At 38.9% G+C, this 25,048-nt stretch overlaps 1 protein-coding gene across 2 annotated transcripts in view; it reads right to left on the bottom strand.

Annotated features, from left to right (window-relative positions):
* Positions 1-407: 407 nt before the first annotated feature.
* Positions 408-25,048, bottom strand: part of LOC128652220 (signaling lymphocytic activation molecule) — a 75,983-nt gene continuing 51,342 nt past the window's right edge. The window contains exons 3-5 of one of the 2 annotated variants that reach the window (XM_053705162.1): positions 7,924-8,028; positions 7,289-7,383; positions 408-1,760 (exon numbers count right to left, since the gene is read on the bottom strand). In XM_053705162.1, coding sequence (XP_053561137.1) covers positions 1,665-1,760; positions 7,289-7,383; positions 7,924-8,028 — 296 coding nt within the window. In that variant the 3' untranslated portion in view covers positions 408-1,664. Of the gene's footprint in view, positions 1,761-7,288; positions 7,387-7,923; positions 8,029-25,048 lie in introns of both variants that reach the window. The other variant, XM_053705159.1, reaches the window with a different exon arrangement.

Here is a 25,048-nt window from a genome sequence, read left to right on the forward strand (position 1 = left end):
GCCGAAAACATTATTGTGTCCCATACAAAGTATAGGAAACCGCTAATCTTTAAATTATACCCGGTTTCCAATGCCCGCGCAAACCGTAAATACACTGTCAGAGGCTGCCGATACACTAACAAAAATAACACCCAGCTCAACTAGGTGTAAAACAGGAAAAAGGTGCACTTTGAGACTTTTTTCTCATTGAAATCTAGCCTGACACTTCAAAACCCCTCTATCCGCCTTCCCCCCCACATCGCAATTTATAATAAATGTATTAACCACTAAACTGCCATGCCCCACAATGCAAAATATTAAATCTATTAACCCCCTAATCCACCATGCCCCCACAACGCAAACTATCTATTAAATCTATTAACCCTAATCCGCCATGCTTTTATTATTTTAGATTAGGGATTTTCGGCAATTGAAAAAGAGCTGAATGCCCTTTTAAGGGCAGTAAAAGAGCTGAATGCCCTTTTAAGGGCAATGCCCATACAAATGCCCCTTTAGGGGCAATGGGTAGTTTTGGATTTTTTAATGTTACTTTATTTTTATTTTGGGGGGTTTGGTGGATGGGGGGTTTTACTGTTAGGGGAAACTTAGTTTAGAACTTAGGTAAAAGAGCTGTTTAACTTAGGGCAATGCCCTACAAAGACCCTTTTAAGGGCTATTGGTAGTTTAGTTTAGATTAGGGGGTGTTTTTATTTTGGGGGGCTTTTTTATTTTCATAGGGATTACGTTTAATTTTTTTATTTTTAATAATTTTGTTTAATATTTTATGTAATGTTAGACTTTTTTATTTTCTGTAATTCTAGCTTAATTTAAACTTATTTTTTTTTTCTAAGTAATGTTAGGTTTTTTATTTTAATTGTAATTTAGGATTATTTTAATGTATGTAATGGGGTTAATTTAGGAGGTGTTAGGTTAGGGGGCTTATTGATTAGTTATTTGCGTTGTGGGTTTTGGCGGTTTAGGGGTTTATAGTTGTATTAGGTTAATTGAGATGTGGGTTAATGGCGGATCAGGGGTTAATAGTTGAAATAGTTTGCGTTATAAGGGCATTGCAGATTAGAGGTTAGTAGTTTAAATAGCTAGATTGCGTTGTGGGAAGATGGTGGTTTAGGGGTTAATAACTTTGATAGATACTTTGCGGTATGGGGGTTGGCGGATTAGGGGTTAATACATTAGTTATTGCAGTGGGGGGTTGCGGTTGAGGGGTAGATATTGCACATGCGTTAGGTGTTTGATTTGATTTTAACAGCGGCGCCATATATGCAATCGTGTAGTGTAAGGTCGGGTTACCATAGTAACCTATTAATGTTTTAGAAATCCGGCATCGGGTTGAAGCGTTAACACAACGCTAACTTACACCTACAAGAGAAGAGCGACCGCTCGCAAAGCGGGAACCTTTTCAATGGAAACCTGGTACTAAAATGGAGCCGTAAATTACTTTACGCTTCGGTAGCTTACGGCTCCATTTTTAAAGGCTCAATGTAAGCGAGCTCTTAGTTTTCAAGTTAACAGATAAGAACTTTATTCATCGTTATTTACAATGTACCTACTTTAATTCAAATCTATTAGCCTCAGTACATGATCACACCAAAACTAAAAAAATATATGAAATATATAAAACTCTACTCAAGCCTGCTTAATCAAAACAATTCCCTTGCCTGTAGTTCCTAACAGGGTGCCACATTATGAGTTGAAGTAGGCTTTACCACTGGACCAGCAAGTTCATACACTGTTTGTGTTGTTTGTACTGGAGATATTGGAGGCTGTTAAGAGAAAAAGAAAACAATGAGTATGTAAATATGATAATTACATGTTATGATTCATATGTACAGCAAACATTGGACTATAATGATATTATACGTTTCTGAGACAAGCCTACTTTAATTGCAAAATACCAGACAACAACTACAGGCAAATCAGATATTAATATGCATAAATAAGATCATAGACACAAAGGAAAAAATAATAATTCAGACACTATAGAAATTTCTAGTATAGCATCACCTTGATGATTAGTTATTTGCCACCTAATCACAAAAAGCACATTGTAGAATTAGAAAAGGATTAACCCCATTCACTACTGGGACTTTCATAGAAAAACTTATACCAGAGATTTTTTTTGCATTTTTGCTATCACTCCATTTAAACAGAAATAGAGCCTTGTTTTTTTTATTTAACTAGCAAAACAATATATATATATATTTAAGCAGACAACCCAATCTATTGATCTAGGCCCATTTTGGTATATTTCATGCCACAATTTCACCGCCAAATGCGATCAAATAAAATAATTTTTTAATTGTTTCACAAACTTTATGGCTTTTATGGCTTTGCCATTGCTTTTTGGTAATTAGAAGGCGGTTAATTGCAGCTGCGCACCACACTTGTATTATTCCCAGCAGTGAAGGGGTTAATTAGGTAGCTTAAAAGGTCAATTTTAGCTTTAGTGTAGAGATTACCCTCCCACCTGACACTTCCCAACCCCTGATCCCTCCCAAACAGCTTTCTGCCCTCCCCTGTAGCCTAGATTCTTAACGCCCATTCATAACACATTGAGGGATATTTATCAAACCGTCAGCCGCAAATACGCTGGAATTCCGCAGCGCAATTGTGGAGAGCCTGATTCCCCTTATTTATCAAATCCTACAGACTGGCAAAAGTAGAAATTTGTGACGTAACATACGATCCGCCGGTCTCAGTCCGACACAAATCGATGCTTACGTCATTACAGATGTTCCAACTGCAAATTCGGCACTATCTGACTACTTTTACTAGTTAACAAATATCTAACAGCTCGCCACTATTCCAGCCCAGCATACCTGCTTTTCAATCCGCCGCCCTGGAGGCGGCGGATGCCAAAGGGATCAATGGGAGTCTGAAAGCAGCGAAATCTCATGTTCACTGATGCCCGATATCCCATTGATTCCTATGGGAGAATAAAAGTTATGTTTACATCTAACACTCTAACATGTACCCCGAGTCTAAACACCCCTAATCTGCCGCCCGACATCCCCGCCACCTACATTATACTTATTAACCCCTAATCTGCCGCCCGACATCCCCGCCACCTACATTATACTTATTAACCCCTAATCTGCCGCCCGTCACCTACATTATACTTATTAACCCATATTCCGCCACTCCCGGACCGCGCCGCCACCTACATAATGTTATTAACCCCTTTCCCGCTACTCCCAGAGCCCACCGCAACGAACTAAATGTATTAACCCCTAAACCCCTGGCCTCCCACATCACTAGCACTTACTACATTTATTAACCCCTAAACCGCCAGCCCCCCACATCGTCATAAACTAAATTAACATATTAACCCCTAAACCTAACAACCCCTTAACTTTACATTCAATATGAACTCATCCCTATCTTATAATAAATTTAAACTTACCTTTAGATTTAAATTAAACTATATTAAACTATAAATTAACCTACCCTAACTGTTATACTAAAATTACATTAAACTATATTAAACTAATAATTAATCTACCCTAACTGTTATACTAAAACTACATTAAACTACAAATTAAATTAACTATATTATATATTTAAACAACTAACCCTACTCAAATAATTTAAATCTACTATTAAAAATTACAAAGTTACAAAAAACTAACAACTAAGTTACAAAAAATAACAAACACTAAGTTACCAAAAAAATAAACACTAAGTTACACAAAATAAAAAATAAATGCTCAAATCTTTAAACTAATTACACCTAATCTAAGAGTCCTATGAAAATAAAAAAGCCCCCCCCCCCCCCCAAATAAACAAAACCCTAACCTACAATAAACTACCAATGGCCCTTAAAAGGGCCTTTTGCGGGGCATTGCCCCAAAGAAATCAGCTCTTTTACCTGTAAATAAAAAATACAAATACCCCCCCAACAGTAAAACCCACCACCCACACAACCAACCCCCCCCCCCAAATAAAAACCTAACTAAAAAAACCTAAGCTCCCCATTGCTCTGAAAAGGGCATTTGTATGGGCATTGCCCTTAAAAGGCCCAAACCCTAATCTTAAAATAAAACCCACCCAAAAAACCCTTAAAAAATCCTAACACTCATGTTAGGGTGTTAGGTGTAAACATAAATTTTGTTTCCCCATAGGAATCAATGGGGCTGCGTTACTGAGCTTTACGCTGCTTTTTTGCAGGTGTTAGACTTTTTCTTAGCCGGCTCTCCCTATTGATGTCTATGGGGACTTTTGCTCTACGCTCACTTCTTGATTTTTAACGCCGGGTTTATAAAAACCTGTAATACCAGCGCTGTAGGTAAGTGAGCGGTGACAATAACGTGCAAGTTAGCAATGCACCCCTCTTACTGCAAAACTCGTAATCTGGCTGTTAATTTGTAGTTTAATGTAGTTTTAGCATAACAGTTAGGGTAGATTAATTATAAGTTTAATATAGTTTAATGCAATTTTAGTATAACAGTTAGGGTGGATTAATTATTAGTTTAATATAGTTTAATGTAATTTTAGTATAACAGTTAGGGTAGGTTAAATAATAGTTTAATATAGTTTATTTTAATTCTAAAGGTAAGTTTAAATTCATTATAAGATAGGGATGAGTTAATATTTAATATAAAGTTAGCGGGTTGTTAGGTTTAGGGGTTAATAGGTTAATTTAGTTTATGGCGATGTGGGGGGCTGGCGGTTTAGGGGTTAATAGGTTTAGTAAGTGGTAGTGATGTGGGAGGCCAGATGTTTAGGGGTTAATACATTTAGTTAGTTGCGGCGCTGTCCGAGAGCGGCGGGATAGGGGTTAATAACTTTAGTAGAGTTGCGGTGGGGTCTGGGAGCAGTGGGATAAAGGTTAATAAGTTTATTAGATTTGCGGTGGGCTCCGGGAGCAGCAGGATAGGGATTAATAACTTTATTTAGTTGCGGCGGGGTCCAGGAGCGGCGGGATAGGGGTTAAACAGTTTAGTATAGTTGCAGTGTTTAGTGACAGTGTACAAATAAAGCTGTGAAAAAGCTGAATAGCAGCGCGATCGATGACTGATGACCGTACTTGGTGCGCAGGTTTTTAACAGCTTTTTTGTTAAATATGGAGAGCGTACTCAGGTCCGCGGCCACAATGTTAGGCGATGTCAGGCGAGCGTATTGGCGCTGTTGCATGCAAGTAAGTTGATGGCTTGCTAAGTAGGCCTCTATATGTCACAGAAAGAGATGTGCCACAACATAATAACTCAAAAATGGCACAACTTGTACCCACCACTCTTCACATCTGTAATTTGTAAGTCTCCATTATAATCAATGGACTTTCATCTCTCATAACCGTTTACTTTTCGCCACACAGAACACGTTCCACTGCTTAGGATGCCAGCATCACAAAATGCCAGAACAAATTAAAACATAAAAAGTGCTTTGATAAAATTAAAGTGATGGTAAACTTCATCTTTGTATAAACAGATCCGGAATCTAAGCAATATTTTAGATGGAGTTTAAAGGACCAGTAATTAAACTTGAAAAGTTGTTTAAAATTGCTGCTCTATCTGATTAATGAAAGTTTAAATTTGACCTTTAATTCATCAGTTGTAATGAAGGTACTCGATAACTTACTTTTTAATTTAGCTCTGAAATTGAAATACCTTGTGATCTGACCACCCATTTCAACTGTTTTTTTTGTGATCTAAATATTTAAACTGTTCTTCAATCAGCGATCTAGCTAGAAAAAAAGTTATGTTAATGCCGTATGATTAGAGCGCTGATTGGAGAACTGTTAGCTCACAAAAAATTACTTTTGAAGTAGGCGCCCGGAGCACGAGGTATTTGAATTTCAACGCTACATTAAAAAGTAAGTTATATTGTATCTTCATTACAACTGATGAATTAAATCAAAATATTAAATTAAAATATAGCTTACATTACAGATCTTTTTATACAAAGGGGAAATTTTACCATCACTTTAAGAAACAGCGGTTATACGACCACTGTTCTATTGACAGTCCGAAGAACATGCCGCACTTTAAGGCTAGATGAAAAGTGATTTCACCGTAAACAAAGAAAGGGATTTTCAAGGTATAAAAGGATAAAAATGGGGAACTTACTACTTGCAAGTGTAGTAACTGCAGATTCAGTAGATGCTTTAAAGTAAATCGTAAATCATAGCGTTTAAAAAATGCTAGAATTTACCATCACTAAAAATAAAGGTCACCTTTATTCATAAGTTTAAAAAAATGATGAAAAGGTGCCTTTATTTTGCTGTGGTTTCACTACTTAGCTAAGTGGCACTGTTGGCCCACGGCACTGCTCATTTTTTCAGTGAGATGACGTTTCCATCACTTAGCCAATAGCAATGTGGGCCAATAGGCATTATGCTGAAGGCACGCTTGGCTATTGACTAAGAGGTGTAAACTTTACCTCACTGAAAAAATGAGCCGTGCCATGGGCCGCCAGAGTTACTAGACTTAGCAGTGAAGCTGCAGCGAAATTAAGGCACCTTTTTATCCTTTTTTTTTTAAACTGATGAATGACGGTGGCCTTTATTTTTAGTGTTGGTAAATCCTAGCATTTTTGAGACACTAGAATTTACTATTCCTTTAAGAAGGGTTTAGATATCTTGCTGGCTAAACTTTTGTTATGATAGTAAGTGCAAAAAAGTAGTGTTATAATTTTAGCGCTGTTATTTAATTTTTATCAATATCATAGGTTATCTGCAAAAGTTAAAATGCACTTTCATCTTTTTCAACCTTTATATAGAATGTTACTACACTATTATGCCATAGTAACTGCAGAATAATGCTGAACCACTTAATTAAATCTGCTTTTACCCTAAATGTAATAGAAATATGCATTTTTAACATTTAGGGGTATATTTATCAATGTGCAAGCGGACTTGATACGAAGTAGCGTATCATGTCTGCCGAACCACGATAAATGCAGACAGCATACGCTGTCGGCATTTATCATTGCACCAGCAGTTCTTGTGAACTGGTGGTGCAATGCAGCCCCCTGCAGATTCGCGGCCAATCGGCCGCTAGCAGGGGGTGTCAATCAACTTGATCATATTCGATCGGGTTCATTTCTGTCCGCGGTCTCAGAGCAGGCGGACAAGTTATGGAGCAGCAGTCTTTAGATTGTATTGTATTGGATAGGGTTGATTTCCGGCGATATCTGTCTGCCGCCTCAGAGCAGGCGGACAGGTTATGGAGCAGCGGTCTGCTTCATAACTTGTGTTTCTGGCGAGCCTGAAGGCTTGCCGGAAACAAAGGGCATCATAAATATGTCCCTTATCTGATGTATAACTTAGAATTTACAATAAAAAACATCCTACCTGTGGTTTCTGTACTGTGGAGTATACTGTGTTGACAGCCTGAGGTTCTGGTTCTTCTCTTGGGGCAGGTCCTTGTGAGTTTAGTACATGTTTGCCTTCTTGTAAAACAGAGAAAATGAGTTACATTAATATGAATAAACCAACTCTGTAAACTTATCTGAGTTGTACATCACACTTTTTTATATACATATCAAATCATATTATATATTTTATATACATATGAAAAATATATTATATATTTAATTGTGAGCTGCTGATAGGTCCACACAACCCCAGCTGTCCTGCATATTGCAGAAATGTCATATTTGGATGCTCTGCTCTGATTTTATTCCTATAGCTTTAAATTTAATATAAAAGTCCTGGTTTCTAAAATGAAACTAATGAGCACTCTAACCCCACACACTTTACCAACCCCTCCCTCTGAATGAATGTGACCTGCCCTTGCCAGTTACTGCACCACCTATGAAACACCCATAACTCCACCCCTGCGTTTCTTTTATTCTTCTTAGGCATTCCAGAAAATGTTGGGATGTATGCTAAGATATTGTTGTATATTCTTTCTATTACTACTAGGTGGACTATAATTTACATTTCAGGGATCTATAAAAAATATTTTATGCAGACAGGAATCTTACCTGTTTTCTTTGAATAATGTCTCCATAAAATGATTAGCAGGAAGAATAGCAGAGCTACCACTGTTATGACAACAGCGTAAACCAGGAAAGAATGCTTTGTCTGTTCTAAAAAAAAAAAATACAGTGATTATTTTCCTAATATATGCCAAAGAAACCTCTATCCACGTGTTATATGTGACAGTAAGAATTTAAAAGACCATTCTAAACTGTTCTGAGTTTGTTTCTTTTTTAACCGCATTATAACATTTAAAAATAATTATTCCCCCATAAAGTGGTTATATACATACAGTAGGTACATGCTCAATATTCCTAAGCGAAACAAGTTCAGTGCGCCAGTCAGTAGCAACAATCACTGACAGTTTTCTGTTTGCTAGCTGCAATGTTTGTGACTCTTGGTATCTTTTGTTGAAAAACAGGGATATAAGCTTAAGACGCGGCCCATTTCTGGGGCACTCTATGGCAGCAGTTTTGCAAAAATGTTTTCTATTTGCATAAGCCCAAGATGGAAGCACTATTTCCTGCCATGCAGTGCTCTAGATGCCTACCTAGGTATCTCTTTGACACAGAATATTATGGGAATTAAGTAAATTTGATCATAGAAGTAAACTGGACAATTTTTTTTAAAAATAGTATGCTCTGTCTAAATCACAAAAGAAAATGTTTGGGTTTCATATCCCCTTAATCACAATCTTGTGCTTGTTTTTGGGGATAACGATTTATGAACCTCGACCGGTATTATTGTGTTTTTCCAGTGATTACAATCCTAAAATCTTTCTGCTTTTAATGCCTCAGACATCGAAATGTTTACTTCCCAAATACAACACAAAAGTTGTATCCTTGTCATCAATCACCTGCTTTTGCAATTCAAAAACCAAATGCACAAGATTAAGAACAACAAAATGGTGATTTCAGGGTTATAGCAATCACATCATAGGTTAAAGGGCCTGTATGTTAATCTCTTTTAATAGTGTATGGTGATGCTAATAGGTGATGTGTACAAGTAACCTGTTGTGCCATACAGTGTTATACAGTGCCATAGAGAGATGTGCGTTTGTTGGGTTATTGATTTTTGCTCATTTGTATTAGAGTAAAAGTGCTTATTATTATTCTTTTTACTTTTATGCTTGAGCAGGTAGACGTTGTATACAGTGACACAGCTTCCTAAAATCATCTAATATGGCAGTGGGTAATTTGCCCAAGTGCAAAACCAATGTTAAAGGGACAGTATACTCTAAAATAGTTTTTCCCTTAATGTGTTTACAATTGCTTTTTTTACCAACTGCAGAGTAAAAAATGTTTGAAAATTAGCTTTTTAAGGCTTATTTGTGTATATTAAAGCTCTGATTTTGAGTTTTGAAGCCACAACCTAATAAAATGGGTTGAGCTTGTAGGTATAATCTGATCTCATTACTGTATCACATTGTGCACATATACCTGCTTCTTTATCTTATATCTGTCCTTAAAACAATCACCAGTACTTTGAGAGAACAAAGGAAAATCAACATTTTATTACCTTATCTCTGCTATATCGCACTGGGAGTGTAATTTCTTCTGCTGGCTGTGTTTACAAAGCTTATCTATAGCTGGTACGCGCGGCCACAAACTTTCAGAATAGGTGGGGATACCACATGCTAAATCAACAATTTCAAATGCCAATATAAGGGTAAAGGAGCTACTTGTAAACAATTTAATACACTCCAGCAGGTAAAGTGGATCATTGGGAACAAATTAAAGGGGAGAAAATTTTTGAGTAAACTGTCCCTTTAAATTCAAACTTTTTGAGGTACTTGGTAATAATTTGAAATGTTTTGTCTTGGGTTTATCAAGTCCCATAAACTGCTGAATTGCATATGTGAAATATGGCTTTGTAAATGTGTCATTAAATATTGAATTTAGATTATAATCAGCCAAACAGGACTGGCACATGTTATAAGTATAGGGACAAATTACACCAATAGATAATGAGAAAATAAATGTTTCTAATACAATAAAATAAGGATTTGTAACTCCACTGCTTCAGCAAATGTTTTGTTTGTAAATAAAGTTGAACAGATATGTATAAAGTTAAAGCATCAACATTAACCCCTTAATGACCACGATGTGCCATGTATGTCGCTGGTCATTAAGGGTTTCCTTGCTAACAATAGTGCGGGTCACGCCGCAAGCAGTGGGACTGCACTATTGTACTCTCCCTTCACCTTTCTGGTTACCGGTGAGAACGCGCTATTGGTAATGCAATCCCCATTAAAAGACCAGCGACGTACAGGGGTACGCCTCTGGTCCTTAAGGGGTTAATAAAATCAACCCCCCCCATTTATTCAAATATTCTATACCAAAAACCTAATATTGTTAATCCCCCTCTGCTTTCTCACTTGCTAAAAGAATATCTACAGAATTTTAAAAAACAAGGTATTAAAGAAAATATTCACTTCAAGATATACAGTATACGGTATATAGTTGCCAACGTTTAAAAAAATCCAGGGACACTTTTCAGCAGAGCAAGCAAGCATGTTACCGGAGTGTTGATGATATACTGTTCAACTGCTCCGCCCACTCAGTTCTGCGTTCACAACCATTTCATAGTAATAGCATAATTTAGATTTATCCATAGCCTATTATACAGATTACAGCACCAAGCTCTTACACCTACCCCATAATATTGACAATACCCATCTCAGGAAAACATTCTGGTCATATTGTTACAAAACAGCATTAAAATTAGGTAGACAAATAAAATGTGAACCCATTCAATAATAACAACAGTCCATTAAGAAGTAATTATATTTAAATAATACACTATGTATAGTGTTAATAACACAGCAATTTAGAAATGCAAAAAAAAAAAAAAGTATGTATACCATTTTAATTAGATGTAAAGGCTCAGCTGAGTTCTTTAAGACAAACAAAACTGAAGTTATACAAAACTTCCTTAGAATCACTGTACTAATAGCCAGCAGCTATGCATTTCAAGTTATATTGACTCCTAATGACACTCTGAGAGCAGAGTTACAGTGGAGGAATTAGGTTGCAGTGTGTCAAATTACTATAAATAGGAGGAGAGACACAGCAAATACTCAGTGCAGCTGATCTTACTGTGTGATTATGCACAGCACCAGACTGGGTGAGTTGTTGGGGGCAATTTTTTTGTATTATTTAGTTTTAAGTATTTTTGATATGTATGTAGGAAGTGGTGTATGTTTAAACTCATGCTAAAATCAGCAAGCTGCAGAAAATACAAGTGCTCAAATTTGAAGATTACTGTGAGACTATATAAAGCAGAGATGCAAACAATAAATGATCCTGGAGGGGACATTGTCAGGGATAAAAAATATCCAGGGACATACAACAAAATCCAGGGACTGTCCCTGGATATCAGGGAATATTGGCAACTTTGACTGTATCTTATAAGTGATTCTGACAGAATGATCTACCCTAATCACAACAACTCTGATGTATTAATTCCCAGTTTAAAAAAAAAAAAAAATCAAGAAAAATAGTTTCAAATCAGATATTTTTAAAATATTTTTCATATTCTGCACATACACTTACATAACTGATATTGACACACAATGGGTGTTTGTAACATTTCTACAAACATTGGGCTCGTTTCCATTGAGCCGTAATTTTTTTTTTGTCTGCTCGCAAACCGTTAAATAAGCTGTTGGAAGTAATATCATTCACCGACTGCTTCCAACGGCCCATTAGAACTCAATTTCGCCAAATGGGCTCCGGCTGCTGAAAACATTAACGTGTCCCATACAAAGTATCAGAAGCCACTAATCTTTAAATAAAACCAGGTTTTCAATGCCTGCGAAAACCATTAATACACTGTCAGAGGCTGCCGATACATTAACAAAAATTACACCCAGCTCAACTAGGTGTAAAATAGGAAAAAGGTGCTTTTTAAGACCTTTTTCCCATTGAAATCTAACCTGACACGTCAAAACCCCTCTATCCGCCATTCCCCCACATTGTAACTTATAATAAACTTATACTAAACCTCCATGCCCCCACATTGCAAAGTACCTATTCAAATTCTTAACCCCTAATCCACCATCCCCCACAACGCAATCTAGCTATTAAAACTATTAACCCCTAATCCGCCATCCCCCACAACGCAATCTAGCTATTAAAACTATTAACCCCTAATCCGCCATGCCCCACAACGCAATCTAGCTATTAAAACTATTAACCCCTGGGGACTTCCGGTGGGTGGCGTTCTAAGATGGTTGCAAGTCTACAAGGCTCTGCTTAAAGATCAAGATTTCTTCCCTATTTTAGGAATAATTCCTTGCCATCCTATTAGCCCTTAATAGTTCTAGCTATTCGGGCACCTCCTAGGATCAAGACTAACATCTCTTGGCCCCCGGAACGACAGAGCGATATAGAGAAGGAGAGAGCAGCTCCGACACACACATACTCAAAACGTAGCTGGGAACAAGAATGGAAACTCTTCCCGCTAAAATGACACCCCAACATAAAAACATACTGATCATGATACAGGACTTACTACTACCAGCTTGGAGCAAGCTGGAATCTACTCTGCAATTACTACTGGACGATACTCGGGCGGAGAAACCCTCAGGGCTAACGTCAAGATGGCGCCAATTCTCAGAAGAGCCATCTCGCAAGGATCTGTGCACATCTCCTGAGCTACATGGAGCAGGGCTGCACGAGAGATCACTGGAGCACAGCGACCCTAACACTTACTCTCCCCACCACCTTCCACAACTTCTACCAGCTTCAGAGAGGAGTTTGCAGACCTTTCCAGTCCCTTCTCCAGACACCGATCCTGAATCAAGATGGACGGTGAGGTCAGCACACATTGCTTTTGACTCTGGGGTCGAACATTTTCCGCGGCTCGCAAAATATACTTGCCAGCGCGAGCAGAGACCGGCAGGTTTACACTGAAAAACAATCCACATGCATACCTGCGGACCTCGTCAACGTAATGGCAGCGCAATACCAGGTAAACAGGCAGCTTGCAGAGGATGGGCAGCGGGACATGGACTGGCAAGCAATATCTTATCACCATCTCTGCAAGATACCCCTCCATTGGAAAAAGTATAAGACTCGGTTAGCTGTGGGTGTTGGATGAAATTTAACCTTCCTGCTCATGTGGTCCTCAAGCAAAACGAAATCGGCTTGATTATCGGTCTTGGCTGAACTTTGGGACTCCAGACTGTCTTGCGCTCTAAATTAACTTTTCCTAAGGCATCGCAAACTCGGATATAACAGACGCCTTTGCTCACTAACTCTTCAGATCCTACATATGCCCTTTATTCGTTGATAAGAGCTATGGGCTGATTTGATCATCTCTTCATACGTTACAGTGCTTTTTCTTTTTTGTTGTTGTTGTTTTTGTGTGTGTTCTGAGCCGGCCTAGCTGGCTTGATGCAGATATGTAATCTACATTTTCAAGCTGGACAAACTAGGATGGCAAGCTCCCCAGCACATTAACTTTCATGTGAATCATAAACTTGCATGTAGCTATGCTGGACAGTTCATATTGTTGTTGTACTCTTTTTATATGTGTCTTTACGGTTGCATTTAAATTTCAACGTGATTTGCTCTTCACAGAAACACCCAGCTACAGTTAGTACTCTGTGACACATAATCTGCGTCAAGTCCTAGCCGCTTCTAATACAGCTTTTGTGCCACTCCCTCTTATCTACATTTCTGATGCCTGGATGTGTGTACCACATGCGGTCCTGCAAATTGTGTATCTGTTCAGACATAAGTTCGTGACTACAGAATCTCAATCTACAGAGTAACGTTTAGAAAATAGCCCCATTACTGAGCTTACGTCAAATTAACATGTTAACAATCATATATGATAGGAAAATCTAAACAGCCTACATCCCTGTGTATATAATTCTTACCTAATTATTATGTCGCTTTTATTATGTAAAGCCAAAGCCTTCAGCATTTTTGTTACTGTTGTAATTGTTACCAAATAACATCTGAACACCTATAATTCTTTACGGCTGCATTTAAATTTCAACGTGATTTGCTCTTCACAGAAACGCCCAGCTACAGTTAGTACTCTGTGACACATAATCTGCCTCAAGTCCTAGCCACTCCTAATACAGCTTTTGTGCCACTCCCTCTTATCTACATTTCTGATGCCTGGATGTGTGTACCACATGCGGTCCTGCAAATTGTGCATCTGTTTAGAGATAAGTTCGTGACTACAGAATCTCATTCTACAGAATAACGTTTAGAAAATAGCCCCATCACTGAGCTTACGTAAAATTAACATGTTAACAATCATATATGATAGGAAAATCTAAACAGCCTACATCCCTGTGTATATAATTCTTACCGAATTATGTTACTGTTGTAATTGTTACCAAATAACATCTGAACACCTATAATACCTACACAGGTTGTGCTAAGTATCCAACACTGGGGTTTTACCCAGACTTACCTTTGTTCCTTAACAAACACCATCGTATAATGTACCTCCTAGGGTTTTATTATCGTTAACATTTAAACACTTCTCAAATGGGTCCATTCAAACTTTGTATACAAAATCATACATGCCACATACATTCAATCTCAAATAACCCCAAGACAATATCCTGTATAGTGCTTCATTCCATAATTGATGTTTAAACTAATGACATGACCCCTACAAGGAATACTTGTTCCATACATGGCTTTGCAAGGTATAGAAGCTCTGCAATTTGCAACCATACCTAATTTATTGTGCTGGGTCACACATCCAGGTATACATGCCAATCATACTATGCTCAAGTTTTGTTTAGTCCTTTTTTTTTAGGTTTAGTTTAGTTTAGTTTAGTTTAAAAAGTTAAAAATGAGAGCTCGGGTAGCAGATAATGAGAAAACCTTGGTGAACGTACAATTGATACTTGTTTTATCTGTCTGGAATGAATTTTCATATATATCTTTATTATAACTCACGTCGCATGTCGTGGAAGCTCACTTCTTATCTATATGCAGATATGAAACAAACCAGCCCATGATGATATATTTCTGCAATTCATGTATTTTATTCTTACTTGCTGAGACTCTCATGTTCTCCTTGCTATATTTATTATTCCTTATGTGTCCTTACATAACTTCATCTTGTCTGTATGTATTTGTTTGCATGATGTATGCCCAAGCTCTCTTCAATACTGTTATGAGGTGATTAGTGTTTTGGGGATTGGGGGGAGGGTTCGGGGACTAGTTGGGGATGAAAATGAAAAAATGAGAGGGCTAAACATATGTAGATACCAAAAATGTCAATAGTCATTAGCATCCGGATTATCTTAATTGTCATGTATTGATCTACTGAATCTTTGTTATGTCCTGAATAATATCGTCCCTCAGGGGATGGTATACCTACTGTATCTGTGGATGTAACCTTCATGATACTGTGTGGAATTGTTGATTATTGTACTCATGTGTTGGCTCTCAATAAAAAGAATTATATAAAAAAAAAAAAAACTATTAACGCCTAATCCGCCACCCCCACCACAACGCAAATAACTAATCACCATGCCCCTAACCTAACACCCCCTAAATTAACCTCCATTCCATACATTTAAAAAATCCTAAATTACAATAAAAATAAAAAATACTAAAATACCATTAAAATAAAAAAACATAATTTATGCTTACCTGATAAATTCCTTTCTTCTGTTGTGTGATCAGTCCACGGGTCATCATTACTTCTGGGATATAACTCCTCCCCAACAGGAAATGCAAGAGGATTCACCCAGCAGAGCTGCATATAGCTCCTCCCCTCTACGTCAGTCCCAGTCATTCGACCAAGAATCAACGAGAAAGGAGTAACCAAGGGTGAAGTGGTGACTGGAGTATAATTTAAAAGATATTTACCTGCCTTAAAACAGGGCGGGCCGTGGACTGATCACACAACAGAAGAAAGGAATTTATCAGGTAAGCATAAATTATGTTTTCTTCTGTTATGTGTGATCAGTCCACGGGTCATCATTACTTCTGGGATACCAATACCAAAGCAAAAGTACACGGATGACGGGAGGGATAGGCAGGCTCATTATACAGAAGGAACCACTGCCTGAAGAACCTTTCTCCCAAAAATAGCCTCCGAAGAAGCAAAAGTGTCAAATTTGTAAAATTTGGAAAAAGTATGAAGCGAAGACCAAGTTGCAGCCTTGCAAATCTGTTCAACAGAGGCCTCATTCTTAAAGGCCCAAGTGGAAGCCACAGCTCTAGTGGAGTGAGCTGTAATTCTTTCAGGAGGCTGCTGTCCAGCAGTCTCATAGGCTAAACGTATTATGCTACGAAGCCAAAAAGATAGAGAGGTAGCAGAAGCTTTTTGACCTCTCCTCTGTCCAGAGTAAACGACAAACAAGGAAGAAGTTTGGCGAAAATCTTTAGTTGCCTGCAAGTAGAACTTGAGGGCACGAACTACATCCAGATTGTGTAAAAGACGTTCCTTCTTTGAAGAAGGATTTGGACACAAGGATGGGACAACAATCTCTTGATTGATGTTCCTGTTAGTGACTACCTTAGGTAAGAACCCAGGTTTAGTACGCAGAACTACCTTGTCTGAGTGAAAAATCAGATAAGGGGAATCACAATGTAAGGCTGATAACTCAGAGACTCTTCGAGCCGAGGAAATAGCCATTAAAAACAGAACTTTCCAAGATAACATTTTTATATCAATGGAATGAAGGGGTTCAAACGGAACACCCTGTAAAACGTTAAGAACTAAGTTTAAACTCCATGGTGGAGCAACAGCTTTAAACACAGGCTTGATCCTAGCTAAAGCCTGACAAAAGGACTGGACGTCTGGATTTTCTGACAGACGTCTATGAAACAAGATGGACAGAGCTGAAATCTGTCCCTTTAATGAACTAGCTGATAAACCCTTTTCTAAACCTTCTTGTAGAAAAGACAATATCCTAGCGATCCTAACCTTACTCCAGGAGTAACCTTTGGATTCGCACCAGTATAGGTATTTCCGCCATATTTTATGGTAAATCCTTCTGGTAACAGGCTTCCTAGCCTGAATCAGGGTATCAATAACCGACTCAGAAAAACCACGTTTTGATAAAATCAAGCGTTCAATTTCCAAGCAGTCAGCTTCAGAGAAGTTAGATTTTGATGTTTGAATGGACCCTGTATCAGAAGGTCCTGTCTTAGAGGTAGAGACCAAGGCGGACAGAATGACATGTCCACTAGATCTGCATACCAAGTCCTGCGTGGCCAAGCAGGTGCTATTAGAATTACTGATGCTCTCTCCTGTTTGATTTTGGCAATCAATCGAGGAAGCAGCGGGAAGGGTGGAAACACATAAGCCATCCTGAAGTTCCAAGGTGCTGTCAAAGCATCTATCAGAACTGCTCCCGGATCCCTGGATCTGGACCCGTAGCGAGGAAGTTTGGCGTTCTGGCGAGACGCCATGAGATCTATCTCTGGTTTGCCCCAACGTCGAAGTATTTGGGCAAAGACCTCCGGATGAAGTTCCCACTCCCCCGGATGAAGAGTCTGGCGACTCAAGAAATCCGCCTCCCAGTTCTCCACTCCCGGGATGTGGATTGCTGACAGGTGGCAAGAGTGAGACTCTGCCCAGCGAATTATCTTTGATACTTCCATCATTGCTAGGGAGCTTCTTGTCCCTCCCTGATGGTTGATGTAAGCTACAGTCGTGATGTTGTCCGACTGAAACCTGATGAACCCCCGAGTTATTAACTGGGGCCAAGCCAGAAGGGCATTGAGAACTGCTCTCAATTCCAGAATGTTTATTGGAAGGAGACTCTCCTCCTGATTCCATAGTCCCTGAGCCTTCAGAGAATTCCAGACAGCGCCCCAACCTAGTAGGCTGGCGTCTGTTGTTACAATTGTCCAGTCTGGCCTGCTGAATGGCATCCCCCTGGACAGGTGTGGCCGATGAAGCCACCATAGAAGAGAATTTCTGGTCTCTTGATTCAGATTCAGAGTAGGGGACAAATCTGAGTAATCCCCATTCCACTGACTTAGCATGCATAATTGCAGCGGTCTGAGGTGTAGGCGTGCAAAAGGTACTATGTCCATTGCCGCTACCATTAAGCCGATCACCTCCATGCATTGAGCTACTGACGGGTGTTGAATGGAATGAAGGACGCGGCATGCATTTTGAAGTTTTGTTAACCTGTCTTCTGTCAGGTAAATCTTCATTTCTACAGAATCTATAAGAGTCCCCAAGAATGGAACTCTTGTGAGAGGAAAGAGAGAACTCTTCTTTTCGTTCACTTTCCATCCATGCGACCTTAGAAATGCCAGAACTAACTCTGTATGAGACTTGGCAGTTTGAAAGCTTGAAGCTTGTATTAGAATGTCGTCTAGGTACGGAGCTACCGAAATCCCTCGCGGTCTTAGTACCGCTAGAAGGGCACCCAGAACCTTTGTGAAGATTCTTGGAGCCGTAGCCAATCCGAATGGAAGAGCTACAAACTGGTAGTGCCTGTCTAAGAAGGCAAACCTTAGATACCGGTGATGATCTTTGTGGATCGGTATGTGAAGGTAAGCATCCTTTAAATCCACTGTGGTCATGTACTGACCCTCTTGGATCATGGGTAAGATTGTCCGAATAGTTTCCATTTTGAACGATGGAACTCTTAGGAATTTGTTTAGAGTCTTTAAATCTAAGATTGGCCTGAAAGTTCCCTCTTTTTTGGGAACCACAAACAGGTTTGAGTAGAACCCTTGTCCTTGTTCCGACCACGGAACCGGATGGATCACTCCCATTGTTAACAGATCTTGTACGCAGCGTAGAAACGCTTCTTTCTTTATCTGGTTTGTTGACAACCTTGACAGATGAAATCTCCCTCTTGGGGGAGATAATTTGAAGTCTAGAAGGTATCCCTGAGATATGATCTCTAGTGCCCAGGGATCCTGAACATCTCTTGCCCAGGCCTGGGCGAAAAGAGAGAGTCTGCCCCCTACTAGATCCGGTCCCGGATCGGGGGCTCTCGGTTCATGCTGTCTTTGGGGCAGCAGCAGGTTTCCTGGCCTGCTTGCTTTTGTTCCAGGACTGGTTAGGCTTCCAGCCTTGCCTGTAACGAGCAACAGCTCCTTCCTGTTTTGGTGCAGTGGAGGTTGATGCTGCTCCTGTTTTGAAATTCCGAAAGGGACGAAAATTAGACTGTCTAGCCTTAGCTTTGGCCTTGTCTTGAGGTAGGGCGTGGCCCTTACCTCCCGTAATGTCAGCGATAATTTCTTTCAAACCGGGCCCGAATAAGGACTGCCCCTTGAAAGGTATATTAAGTAATTTGGACTTAGAAGTAACATCAGCTGACCAGGATTTTAGCCACAGTGCTCTGCGTGCCTGTATGGCGAATCCTGAGTTCTTAGCCGTAAGTTTGGTTAAATGTACTACGGCCTCCGAAATGAAAGAATTAGCTAGTTTAAGGACTCTAAGCCTGTCCGTAATGTCGTCTAGCGTAGAGGAACTAAGGTTCTCTTCAAGCGACTCAATCCAAAATGCTGCCGCAGCCGTAATCGGCGCGATACATGCAAGGGGTTGTAATATAAAACCTTGTTGAACAAACATTTTCTTAAGGTAACCCTCTAATTTTTTATCCATTGGATCTGAGAAAGCACAGCTATCCTCCACCGGGATAGTGGTACGCTTAGCTAAAGTAGAAACTGCTCCCTCCACCTTGGGGACCGTTTGCCATAAGTCCCGAGTGGTGGCGTCTATTGGAAACATCTTTCTAAATATTGGAGGGGGTGAGAACGGCACACCGGGTCTATCCCACTCCTTAGTAACAATTTCAGTTAGTCTCTTAGGTATAGGAAAAACGTCAGTACTCGCCGGTACCGCAAAGTATTTATCCAACCTACACAGTTTCTCTGGTATTGCAACGGTGTTACAATCGTTGAGAGCTGCTAAGACCTCCCCTAGTAATACGCGGAGGTTCTCCAATTTAAATTTAAAATTTGAAATATCTGAGTCCAATCTGTTTGGATCAGAACCGTCACCCACAGAATGAAGCTCTCCGTCCTCATGCTCTGCGAGCTGTGACGCAGTATCAGACATGGCCCTAGCATTGTCAGCGCACTCTGTTCTCACCCCAGAGTGATCACGCTTGCCTCTTAGTTCAGGTAATTTAGACAAAACTTCAGTCATAACAGTAGCCATATCTTGTAATGTTATCTGTAATGGCCGCCCAGATGTACTAGGCGCCAAAATATCACGCACCTCCCGGGCGGGAGATGCAGGTACTGTCGCGTGAGGCGAGTTAGTCGGCATAACTCTCCCCTCGCTGTTTGGTGAAATTTGTTCACATTGTACAGATTGACTTTTATTTAAAGTAGCATCAATACAGTTAGTACATAAATTTCTATTGGGCTCCACCTTGGCATTGGAACAAATGACACAGATATCTTCCTCTGAGTCAGACATGTTTAACACACTAGCAAAAAAACTTACAACTTGGTTATAATCTTTTTTAGCAAAAAAACGCACTGTGCCTCAAAGAGGTACTAACGATTAAATGACAGTTGAAATAATGAACTGAAAAACAGTTATTGCATCAAACTTTAAAACAACACAACTTTTAGCAAAGGTTTGTTCCCATTAGTAAAAAACAACACTAATTAAATTTGTACATAAGAAAACAAAACAACGTTTTTTATACACAGTCACTATAAGAATTCTCACAGCTCTGCTGAGAGAATTTACCTCCCTTCAAAGAAGTTTGAAGACCCCTGAGATCTGTCAGAGATGAACCGGATCATGCAGGAAATATAAAAGTAGCTGACTGGAATTTTTTGATGCGTAGCAAAGAGCGCCAAAAACGGCCCCTCCCTCTCCCACACAGCAGTGAAGAGAAACGAAACTGTCACAATTAAAGCAAAAAAACTGCCAAGTGGAAAATAATGCCCAAATATTTATTCACACAGTACCTCAGCAATGTAAACGATTCTACATTCCAGCAAAAACGTTTAACATGAGAATAGTTATTAAAAGGATTAGTGACCTTTAACACAGTAGTTCCGGTGAAATACCATCCCCAGAATACTGAAGTGTATACATACATGTCATTTTAACGGTATGGCAGGCTTTTCTCATCAATTCCATTCAGAAAATAAAAACTGCCACATACCTCAATGCAGATTCATCTGCCCGCTGTCCCCTGATCTGAAGCCTTTACCTCCCTCAGATGGTCGAGAACAGCAATATGATCTTAACGACTCCGGTTAAAATCATAGTAAAAAATCTCTGTCAGATTCTTCCTCAAACTCTGCCAGAGAAGTAATAACACGCTCCGGTGCTATTTTAAAATAACAAACTTTTGATTGAAGTCATAAAAACTAAGTATAATCACCATAGTCCTCTCACACATCCTATCTAGTCGTTGGGTGCAAGAGAATGACTGGGACTGACGTAGAGGGGAGGAGCTATATGCAGCTCTGCTGGGTGAATCCTCTTGCATTTCCTGTTGGGGAGGAGTTATATCCCAGAAGTAATGATGACCCGTGGACTGATCACACATAACAGAAGAAATCCTAATTTACAATTAAAATAAAAAATCTTAACATTAATTTTAAAATAAAACCTAAGATTAAATTAAAATAATGAAATCTAACATTACAAAAAGTCTAAAATTACAGAAAAAAATAAACCAAATTATCCAAAATAAAAAAAATAAACCTAATCTAATACCCCTATAAAAATAAAAAAAGTCCCCCCAAAATAAAAACATCCCCTAATCTAAGACTTAACTACCAATAGCCCTTAAAAAGGCCTTTTGTAGGGCATTGCCCTAAAGCGATCAGCTCTTTTACCTAAAAATAAAAATGAACCCCTAACAGTAAAACCCCCAACCCACCAAACCCCCCCAAAATAAAAAACCTAACACTAAAAAAATCCTAAAATACCAATTGCCCCTAAAGGGGCATCTGTATGGGCATTGCCCTTAAAAGGGCAATCAGCTCTTTTGCAGCCGTTTCAAATAAAGTCCTAATCTAAAAATAAAACCCACCCAAAAAATAAAAATAAAACCTAAGTCTAACCACCAAAAAGGTACTCACCGTTCCTGAAGTCAGGCAGAAAAGGTTTTCTTCCAGGGGATGATATCTTTATCCAGTGCAGAGACCTCTTCTTTCATCGGGTGGAAGCGTTAACACAACGCTAACTTACAACTACACGAAAAGAGCGACTGCACGCAAAGCGAAAACTATTTCAATGGAAACCTGGTACTAAAATTGAGCCGTAAATTACTTTTAGCTGCCGGCAACTTCGGTAGCTTACGGCTCCATTTTTAACAGCTCAATGGAAACAAGCTTATTGTTGCACACTCTGCTGCCATAGTGCTAAAGGTGCAAGCTCCTGGGTTCCTATGAGCCTACCTAGGTTTACTCTTAACGAAAGCTAATAAGAAAACAATGCAAATTTGATAACATAAGTCAAATGGAAACCTGTTTAACAATATAAGCTCTGTCTAAACCATGCAAGTTTACCTTTGATCTTACTGTCCCTTATATGATGTTATACATTGTAAAAACACTCGGCTAGATTACGAGTTGTGCGTTAAGGTAAAAAAGCAGCGTTAACAGGTCCTAACGCTGCTTTTTTACGGCCGCTGGTATTACGAGTTTTGCAGGTATAGGTGTACCGCACACTTGTTTGGCCTTACCGCAAACCGACTTACGTAAACTTCGTAAACCCTTTTTTCTATGGGACTTCCATAGCGCCGGTATTACGAGTCTGTCCTGGGAGGCCAAAAAGTGAGCGGTACAACCTATACCGACAAGATCCCTAACGCATTCTAAAGTCAGTAGTTATGAGTTTTACACTATAACGCTGTAGCATAAAATTGATAACTAAAGTTCTAAAAAGTACACTAACACCCATAAACTACCTATTAACCCCTAAACCGAGGACATCCCGCATCGCAAACACTATGATAAAAATTTTAACCCCTAATCTGCCGCTTCGGACATCGCCGCCACTAGAATAAACATATTAACCCCTAAACCGCTGAACTCCCACCTCGCAAACACTAGTTAAATAATATTAACCCCTAATCTTCTGCCCCTAACATCGTTGCCACCTACATTATATTTATTAACCCCTAATCTGCTGCCCCCAACGTCGCTGCCACTATATTACATTTATTAACCCCTAAACCTGTCTAATCCTAACCCCAAATTTTAAATATAATTTAAATAAATCTAAATAAAATACTATCATTAACTACATTATTCCTATTTAAAACTAAATACTTACCTATAAAATAAACCCTAAGCTTGCTACAATATATCTAATAGTTTATTTTACAGGCAAGTTTGTATTTATTTAACTAGGTAGAATAGTTATTAAATAGTTATTAACTATTTAATAACTACCTAGCTAAAATAAATCCAAATTTACCTGTAAAATAAAACCTAACCTAAGTTACACTAACACCTAACACTACACTACAATTAAATAAATTACCTACATTAAATACAATTTAATAAATTAAATTAACTAAATCACAAAAAAAACCCCACTAAATTACGGAAAATAAAAAACAAATTACAGATCTTTAAACTAATTACACCTAATCTAATATCAAAATAAAAAATGCCCCCCCAAAATAAAAAAACCCTAGCCTAAACTAAACTACCAATAGCCCTTAAAAGGGCCTTTTGCGGGGCATTGCCCCAAAGAAATCAGCTCTTTTTCCTGTAAAAAAAAAAAAAAAAATACAAACACCCCCAACAGTAAAACCCACCACCCACACAACCAGCCCCCCAAATAAAATACTAACTAAAAAAACCTAAGCTCCCCATTGCCCTTAAAAGGGAATTTGGATGGGCATTGCCCTTAAAAGGGCATTTAGGTCTATTGCAGGCCCAAAGCCCTAACCTAAAAAATAAACCCACCCAATGCACCCTTAAAAAAATCCTAGCACTAACCCCCGAAGATTCACTTACCGGGAGAAGTCTTCATCCAAGCGGCAAGATGTCCTCAACGAAGCCGTCAGAAGTGGTCCTCCAGACGGGCAGAAGTGGTCCTCCAGACGGGCAGAAGTCTTCATCCAGACGGCATCTTCTATCTTCATCCTTCCGGCACGGAGCAGGTCCATCTTCAAGACATCCGATGCGGAGCATCCTCTTCCAACGAAGTCTTCTTGCTGAATCTCTTTCAGTGATGTCATCCAAGATGGCATCCCTTAAATTAAGGTAGAAAAAATCCTATTGGCTCAGCCAATAAGATTGAGCTCGCATTCCATTGGCTGATTGGAAAAGCCAATAGAATGCAAGCTCAATCCTATTGGCTGATTGGATCAGCCAATAGGATTGAAGTTCAATCCTATTGGCTGACCCAATCAGCCAATAGGATTTTTTCTACCTTAATTCTGATTGGCTGAAGACTTCTCCCAGTAAGTGAATCTTCAGGAGTTAGTGGTAGGATTTTTTTAAGGGTGTATTGGGTGGGTTTATTTTTAAGTTAGGGCTTTGGGCAGAAATAGAGCTAAATGCCCTTTTAAGGGCAATGCCCATCCAAATGCCCTTTTCAGGGCAATGGGGAGCTTAGGTTTTTTAGTTAGTATTTTATTTCGGGGGTTGGTTGTGTGGGTGGTGGGTTTTAATGTTGGGGGGGGTGTTTGTATTTTTTTTTACAGGAAAAAGAGCTGATTTCTTTGAAACAATGCCCAGCAAAAGGCATTTTTAAGGGCTATTGGTAGTTTAGTTTAGGCTAGGGGTTTTTTTATTGGGGGGGGGCTTTTTTATTTTGATAGGGCTATTAGATTAGGTGTAATTAGTTTAAAGATCTTTAATTTGTTTTTTATTTTCTGTAATTTAGTGTTTTTTTTTCGTGATTTAGCTCATCTAATTTAATTTATTTAATTGTATTTAATGTAGGTAATTTATTTAATTGTAGTGTAGTGTTAGGTGTTAGTGTAACTTAGGTTAGGTTTTATTTTACAGGTAAATTTGTATTTATTTTATAATTCTATCAGCCAATCGGAATTAAGGTTGAAAAAATCCTATTGGCTGTTGCAATCAGCCAATAGGATTGAGCTTTCATCCTATTGTCTGATCCAATCAGCCAATAGGATTGAGATCTCAATCTTATTGGCTGATTGGATCAGCCAATAGGATGAAAGCTTTCAACCTTAATTCCGATTGGAATCTAAGGGACGCCATCTTG

Source organism: Bombina bombina, chromosome 1 (assembly GCF_027579735.1).
Source record: "Bombina bombina isolate aBomBom1 chromosome 1, aBomBom1.pri, whole genome shotgun sequence".
Lineage (NCBI taxonomy): Eukaryota > Metazoa > Chordata > Amphibia > Anura > Bombinatoridae > Bombina > Bombina bombina.